The sequence below is a fragment of the Triticum dicoccoides genome, chromosome 3A (genome assembly GCF_002162155.2).
Source record: "Triticum dicoccoides isolate Atlit2015 ecotype Zavitan chromosome 3A, WEW_v2.0, whole genome shotgun sequence".
Lineage (NCBI taxonomy): Eukaryota > Viridiplantae > Streptophyta > Magnoliopsida > Poales > Poaceae > Triticum > Triticum dicoccoides.
In genome coordinates, this window is record NC_041384.1 from 152,195,438 (window position 1) to 152,204,162 (window position 8,725).

General features: G+C 44.1%; 1 protein-coding gene across 1 annotated transcript; it reads left to right on the top strand.

The window, feature by feature from the left end:
* Positions 1-575: 575 nt before the first annotated feature.
* LOC119272098 lies at positions 576-5,005 on the top strand. The gene is made up of 3 exons (XM_037553683.1): positions 576-814; positions 1,837-2,589; positions 4,897-5,005. The coding sequence occupies exons 1-3, from the start codon at positions 576-578 to the stop codon at positions 5,003-5,005; spliced, it is 1,101 nt and encodes a 366-aa protein (XP_037409580.1).
* Positions 5,006-8,725: the final 3,720 nt, after the last annotated feature.

An 8,725-nucleotide genomic window follows, 5' to 3' on the forward strand; every position in this document is an offset into this window, starting at 1 on the left:
CTGTAGAAGAAATTGATGACCTTTTTCCTGGTTTAAAGGAATTGAGTCTTATAGAACTTCCCAAGCCTAAAAGGCCAGAAGAAGCTTCAAAATTTAATGACCCAAATTTCTGTCACTACCATCGCATTTTGGGCCATACACTCAAAGATTGCTTTGTTGTGAAGAATATCATACAGAAAATGATCGATGAGGGAACCATTGATACTGACCTCCTCAAAAGCTTAAAGAAAGGAAAGAAGATGGCTACAGCAAATGTTGCCACTCTTCAAGATAGCTCGGTGAGTTGCGCATCTTCAAATATGAGGCCAACTTATGATGATATGATTTTTACATCAGGATATGAATTTACCCCAATTATCTCATCAGGCTTCCTCCCGTACCTCGATCATAGGACCACGTCCCAGGGTCAGTGTAAAAGAGAGGCTCACATTCCCTGCAGCCGTGATGGATGGCCCAGTGTACCAGCTTCTCAAGAACCCCAAGACTGGAGGGAACAGCGGCCAAAACGCCGTGTACTACCATGAGTGATGGAAGATGTCGCTCCTCTGTGCTTCATACCAAAGAAATATCAACATATGGCGAAGCGCATGAAGGTTCCGCCTAGTGAAGAATTCAACGTTCTCACTATAGGTGTGTTTGAGGATGATAGCGAGTCTCTTCACTTCCCTGAAGAAGATGCGCCAGAAGTGGATCAGGTCCACCTTAGATCAGGTCGCCAGTTAGCTGACCCACATCCTCCACCTAGAAAGGAGCCTAGGAACAAAGATGTAACCGAGAATGAGACAATTGACCCGCCTTCTAAGGTGTCGGTCAAGTATGATGTAATCTCTCACTTGAAGAAAATACTAGCTATGCTTTCTGTGTATGATGCTTTGTCTCTTTCCTCAGAATTACATAAGGCACTAGTTATAGCATTGTCATTTCCTGAAGATTATAGAGTGGAAGTCTCACAGACTGAAACTGAATTAAATGATGTGTTAAATATTACATTCACGGATGAGGGCATGTTGTTAGGAGCAAAGAAGCATAACAGACCTCTTCTTATGTTTGGTGAGATTAACGACTTGCCAACAAATCGCATAATGATAGATGGTGGATCCGCCATAAATTTGTTGCCTCTGCGTACTTTGAAAAGGATTGGATATTCCCCTAAGGATTTGAGTCGGTCAAATGTGGTCATTCACGGCTTTAACCAGTCAGGTCAAGAGGCCATGGGTACCATTTCTTTGGTACTAAAAATGGAAGCATTATCTACATACGTGAGATTCCATGTGATTGATGCAGCCACATCTTACAATGCATTGTTTGGCCGACCATGGTTGCATAAAAATCAGGTTGTGCCATCTACACTCCATCAGCGTGTCAAGTACAAAGAGCAATCTGGAGAAACAGTAAGAATATTTGCAGATAAGAGACCATTCATCATAGCTGAATCTTTCTACGCCGATGCCAAATTCTACTATGAGCCTTTTGAAAAAGTACACAAGCCAAGGCCTGCAGTAGTCACTACTAGGGAAAACCTTATACACAGAATCTTAGCAGCAGCGCGGTTTAAAAACAAATGCTACTGCTAATTAGCAGTAGCGAGCTTGAGGAAACCGCGCTACTAATAACCCGATAGTAGTAGCGCGGGTTTTTACCCCTCGCTACTACTAAGTGATTTCCACCGTGCCTCCCGGGACCAGCTGTACTAGTAGCGCGGGTTATAAACCCACGCTACTACTAAGTCGATAGTAGTAGCGTGGGTTATATACCCCACGCTACCACCTGCATCTGCTCCCACCCCACCAATCATCCCACGCCATGTCTCAAAAAAACACTCAACGCCCGATCCAGATCCCCAATCCCGTCTCCGCTCCCACCTCCTCTCCTCCTCTCCCAAGTCCCAACCCGCCATGGAGAGGGAGCCGCCCACGCAGGTCCCCCCAGCGCCGCCACCGCCTACGGCTCGCCCCGCCGCAGGGCGTGGAAGCGGTGCGTCCACTCCGGCCACCACGACAGCGCCACCTGGGGCCACGCCACCGCCGCCGACTTCGCGCCCGTGCCCAGGATGTGCCGCCTCGTCATGGCCAACTACGCCCCGCCCGACCTCCTCGTCGCGCCTCCCCTCCTCCTCGACCCCTCAAACGTCGTGCGCCACCGCACCTACGCCGACACGGGGGGTCGGGTCACGCCCTACCTCGTCTACCTCGACCACGCGCATGCCGACTTCGTGCTCGCGCTGCGCAGCCTCAACCTCGGCCATGAGTCCGACTACGCGCTGCTCCTCGACAACCGCCTCGGCAAGCGCCGCTTCGACGGCGGCTACGTCCACAACGGCCTCCTCCGTGCCGCCGGCTGGGTGCTCGACAGGGAGTGCGACCTGCTCCGGGACCTCCTCGACCGGTACCCCGCCTACACGCTCACCTTCACAGGCCACTCCCTCGGCGCCGTAGTCGCCGCCATGCTCACCATGGTCGTCGTGCTCAACCTCGACAAGCTCGGCAAGGTCGAGAGGGGCCGCACCAGGTGCTACGCCATGGCCCCCGCCCGCTGTATGTCACTCAACCTCGCCGTCAGATACGCCGATGTCATCAACTCCGTCGTGCTGTAGGTGACTCATTGATGATCCAATTGATTTTGTTGCTTGCTTGTCTGAATTTGGTGGTTACAAGTTCAGTTGTAGAAGAATTTGGGTTACATGTAGTATGTCTGAATTTGGGTTACATGTAGCTGTCAGACTGAATTTTGGTGGATACCTGCTCTGCTTCTGAGTAAGATAAACATTGCATTGCAGAATCTAGTATAATGCCTATCTGAATTTTGCTGGGTGCTTCCTTGTTGCTAGAAATTCAGTTGCAGAATTTAGTTACATGCCTATCTGAATTTTGTTGGGTGCTCGCCTGCTGCTAAATTCAGTTATTACAGAAGTTAGTTACATGCCTGTCTGAATTTTGGTGAGTGCTTGCTTCCTACTAAAAGTTCAGTTGCATAATTTAGTTACATGTCTATCTGCATTTTGTTGGGTGCTACTTCTGTCAGATAAGAATCTGGTTCAGTTAAAAACTGCACTGTCAAATCTGGACAGACAGCTTCTAGGTGAAAAACGAGTTAGTTATTCTTAGAATTTCGAGTTGCCTCTATATGAAATTTGTAAAGCAAGTTCCAAGCTTTCCGTAGAGTATTTATTTGCGTCGTTTGGATGTATGGTTTGAGAGCAGCCATCGTTTTAGTTTGTTGTCCCGAAAGTTAGTATCCTGAGCGCATTGTTTTCGTATGCCAGTTTGCAGCCTTATAGAGGCTGTTTTAAAAAAAGTTTCAATATGAATTTTGTAGAGGGTACTTGTTTACTGCAACAACACAATTAATTAACCAACATACATGCATACTTGGCTTGAGAAAATATGGATGCGTGTGGAAACCTACGGAAGACAAACTAAATGTAGCCATTAGATATGTTGCTAGGTGCCAAACAGAAGAAATGACTATTTTAGATGTTTGGAGCTGGGGTATCTTACTTAGCACCATGTGTAATTGTTTTACAGCACTGACTTAATCATGTTTGCTGCTGCTGCTACGGCATATGGAGAATAATTTGGGCACCATAAGCGTAATATCATTATAAACTTCTGAGATGCGTGATCTTTAGTACTGTAGTACTTGCTCGTATCAGATCATCAAATGCGCGATCTTTTGTTCAAAGACGGTTCTCATCGCAGGAATCAATGGGCGCTGGTTGTTGTTATAGTACTAGTCTTAATGCTGCAAGGGGAACTAATTTTACATTCTATCACAGTAATCACACACTAGTACATAGGGATCTATTAGCTTAGCAAAACTGGCATTTTGGCTGAATATTAAACAGCAAAATGTCCCTTCATCTGTCGCTACTTACTTGTCTAAGCCTGACAATATCATTCCATCTAATTGTTGTGTGTTATTATCTTGAATACATTTCTCTTTTAATTTATTTTCAATCTTCCAAGCCTGGACATAGTTATTGTATCTTATTATCATCTTTGGAAGTGGCCGGACCCTTCCGCGAACCCTGCGCAAGTAGGAGCTATGTGCAGCGCGCTGCCCTTTTTTATCATCTTGAAAATGTCACCACTACTTGTTTTATTCTCTGTGCACTGTGTTTGCTAGAGACTAACATTCTCTTATTTAACCATGCAGTGATTACCTCTTCAAGCTATTGCTTATTGGAGACTCAGGTGTTGGCAGGTCATATCTTCTGTTAAGATTTGCAGTAAGAATGTCTATCTCAAGCATGATCCATTTTGCTATATCTTTCCCATCTATATATTATGGAAGGTTTCCATGTTAAAATTTAGGTAGTTGATGGATACATCATGGAGTTGACCATTTTGTTTATAGGATGTGTAAGCTGAATCATTATTCACAATTGTTCGAATTTAAATTGTTCAACATGAATAGTTCATTATTGGTAGCTAGTACATTTTTCCACAAGATGATGGGCATCCTTATATACTACTCCCTCTGTAAACTAATTTAAGAGCGTTTAGATCACTCCTTGTGTACATTTTTCTGCCCGATTTAAAATGGTGCTCTGTGGAGAGTCAACGTTGACCCCGGCGCTGTTTTGAAGAGCAGTGGGAATCAATTTTCTGATGTCCTTTGTTGGCGATTTCCCTATCCATGAAGTGATAAATTTTGAACAGATGTTAACTGTCAAATATTTCAAGCATATATAGCTCAAATACACTAATATTTCTTGAATGCACCAAAACAAGAAGATAGCATGAACACGTACAGCTAGGGTATGCATTTAGTAGGTGTTTTTTCGTTTTGAAGATTCATAATAGACTAAAAGAGACAGATAATTGAAGAAAATACCCTACTAGATCTGCACAAGGGCGTGAACTAACAAGTTTTCACTTTCTCAACTGGGTGCAGGGTGATCGACGAGGACTACTGCGGCCCGATGGGAGTCGTGCTCTTCAACTACTCGGAGGCAGACTTCACCGTGAAGCCCCGTGACCGTGTCATAGAGATTATCATCTAGGTGATTGCGACGCAGGAGGTCCCCGGGGTGGAGGACCTCGACGCCACCGTTCGGAGGTCACCGAGGTGGAGGACGACGCCACCGTCCGGAGTTCCTCAAGGTGGAGGACCTCGATGCTTTGTACATACATCTAGAGAAGTAGTCTGGTTAGGTTGGTGGTGAAATGCTAGGGAAGGTACCAACCTTTTGATGATGGTTGTGTGTGTCTTCGTGATCTCTTCGAATTGAGATGTTGAATGTTGCATCCATGAACACTTCAAGTGTTAAGATGGTTCTCTGAAATTTATTTTGCACTGGACGTGTCTCTGATCTCCATTCATGAATACTGCATCTATTTTTATTTTTTTAATTCCTAATTTCCTACTAGTAGCGTTGGGAAAAAAGTGCCCTACTAGTATTTAGGATACTAGTAGCGCTGGTATTGTAGGCACGCTTCTACTACTTCATTAGTAGTAGCGCGAGTCTGTAATAGCAGTAGCGTGGGTGGCACACGCTACTACTAACAAAGTTAGTAGTAGCGCGGGTTTCTCCCACGCTACTACTAACTATTAGCTGTAGCGCCTTATTAGTAGCGCCGGTCCCCGCGCTGCTGATACACCTAAAACCCGCGCTGCTGCTAGCCTTTTCCCTAGTAGTGAGTACCTGAATCAAACATGGTAAAGAAAAATGCTACAGAATCCTCATCTGGCCGAAAGATTTATCAGTATATACCGAGTGACCAAAGGAAAGAGGGTGACCCAATATTCCGCGTCATCGATAAATCACCTGTTAAAAGAGGTACCAAAATGCCTATGCTCTTACCTCCTTTGGTTCAACATAAAATTGAGCAAGATAAAGAAGAGTCCCATGAGTGTGAAAATAAAAATAAAAATGTGGTTCATATCACCTTGGAAAATAAAGATGATGAGTCATTGCCTATTTCTCTATACGATAACCGAGTTTTGTATATGATGCAGAGAATGGGATATGATACTCTCACTGGCCCATCGTTGTGTGATGGCCGGGGGCAGCGAGCGCCATTTGAAAAGGCGTTGTCCCGAGAACAAATCGAAGCTCTACACGAGGGCCAGCCTTTGAAAGAAAAAAGACATGGGCTGGGCTATGAGGTTTGCATGACCTCGACTGAATTTGTAGATCCAATCGAGGCATCCCAACAAATGGAGGATGGTAATCAGCCAACTATTGATGACTTGGAAGAAATAAATATTGGGACAGCCGAGGATCCTGATTTTTATTGGCGCACATCTGTCTAAAGAAAAGAAAGAGGAATATCATAAGTTCCTCTCTGCAAACAAAGATGTCTTCGCTTGGACTTACGAGGAAATGCCAGGCTTGGATCCAGAGGTAGCGATGCACCGACTTGCCGTGCAAGACAATGTTCCCCCAGTAAAACAAGCACGGAGGAGATTTCGACCCGAGCTACTCCCCAAGATAGAAGCCGAGGTCGACAAACTCATAGCTGCTGGATTCATTAGGGAGGTTAAATATCCTAAGTGGTTTTCCAATATTGTGCCGGTTAAAAAGGAAAATGGCCAAATCCGCGTGTGTGTAGACTTTAGGGACTTAAATAAATCATGCCCTAAAGATGATTTTCCTATACCTAAATCTGAAATACTCGTTGATGCTACCATGAATCATGAAATATTTTCTTTTATGGATGGATATTCTGGATATAATCAAATAAAAATGGCGCCAGAAGATGAAGAGCTAACGGCTTTCAGAACGCCCAAAGGCATATTCTGTTATAAGGTCATGCCATTTGGACTAAAAAATGCAGGGGCAACATATCAACGAGCCATGACCATAGTTTTAGATGGGTTCTTATATGTAATCGTTGAATGTTATATTGATGACATAGTGGTAAAATCAAAACGTGAAGAAGACCATATGAAACATCTTGCAATGGTTTTCGAGGGTCCGAGGGAACATAACTTGAAAATGAATCCCATGAAATGTGCGTTCGAAGTTTCTTTCGGGAAATTTATTGGTTTTGTGGTCACAAAGAATGGCATCCAAATTGACCCAGATAAAGTAAAAGCGATCGTTAAAATGCCACCACCCACAAACCTACATGAACTAAGGAGTTTCCAAGGTCACCTAGCATATATTAGGAGATTTATCTCAAACTTATCAGGAAGATGTAAACCATTCTCACGTCTCATGAAAAAGGGTGTCTCATTCGAGTGGGACCAAGCATGCCAAAATGCATTCTTGGACATTAAGAAATACCTTATACACCCACCTATCCTGGGTGCACCAGTTAAGGAACATCCTCTGATCCTATATACGACAGCCATGCCTATGTCGTTGGGAGCTCTTTTAGCACAAAATAATGAGTCCGGAAAGGAAATGTCCCTATATTACCTTAGTCGCACCCTCGTGGGGGCAGAGTGCAACTATCCGGACATGGAAAAGATATGTCTCGCATTGGTGTTTGCAGCACAAAAATTGCGCCATCACATGTTAGAGCATACTGTACACCTCGTATCGAGAGCAGACCCTCTCAGGTACATCTTAAATAAAATGGTGCTTTCAGGTAGATTGGCTAAGTGGGCGATGTTTTTGTCGCAATTTTATATAAAGTTTGTGCCACAAAAGGCCATGAAGGGGCAGGCGTTAGCTAACTTCCTAGCCACACATCCAATACCCGATGATTTCCCCATAGATGATGACTTGCCGGATGAAGAGGTGTTCACTACATCAGTTGCTAGTACATGTTGGCAAATGTACTTCGATGGTGCATGTTGACGATCAGGGGCAGGTGCTGGAGTCGTCTTCGTGACGCCAAATGAAGGGAGAATCCCGTACTCATTCACCCTAACTTCAGCGGTTTCAAATAATTCGGCTGAATATGAGGCTTTGATAATTGGGCTTGAATTAGCTCTGAATATGGGGTTAGATTCACTCACTGTTTATGGTGACTCTCAATTAGTGATCAACGAACTACTGGGAATTTACACGGTAAATAAAGAAGAATTAAGGCCTTACTTCTAGCGAGCCAAAGTGCTCATGTCCATGTTTGCTGATCTAAATATTCAGCATGTTATAAGAAGTCAGAATGAAAAGGCTGACAACTTAGCAGGTATAGCCGCTAGTATGTCATTAACTTCACATCAAATGATGTACGTTCGTGTTGAAGAATGCATAATCCTACCTATACTCGCCGAGGAGGAGGAGACGACGACGTTGGTTGCAATGACTACAGATATCTACGAGATTGAAGTTGGAGACTGGTGAAGCCCTTTCCTAGAATACTTGCTCCAGGGATATCTACCTCTAGACTCCGCAGAAAGGTCTAGAGTTTGGAAAAGGTCAGTTCACTATACATTTATGATACCCTATATAGGCGTTCCTTCGATGGCATCCTCCTCCGCTATCTAGCAGGGAATGAAATTGTGGAAGCCTTAAATGAAGTGCACGCCGGGGTGTGTGGGGCGCATCAATCTAGCCCTAAATTATATTACCAATTGCGACATTTTGGTTACTATTGGCCTACCATGTTTGACGGCGCCATGAAATTTGCAAAGAGGTGCCACGAGTGCCAGGTACATGGTAATTGGAGGAAATATGCCCTAGAGGCAATAATAAAGTTATTATTTATTTCCTTATTTCATGATAAATGTTTATTATTCATGCTAGAATTGTATTAACCGGAAACATAATACATGTGTGAATACATAGACAAACAAAGTGTCACTAGTATGCCTCTACTTGACTAGC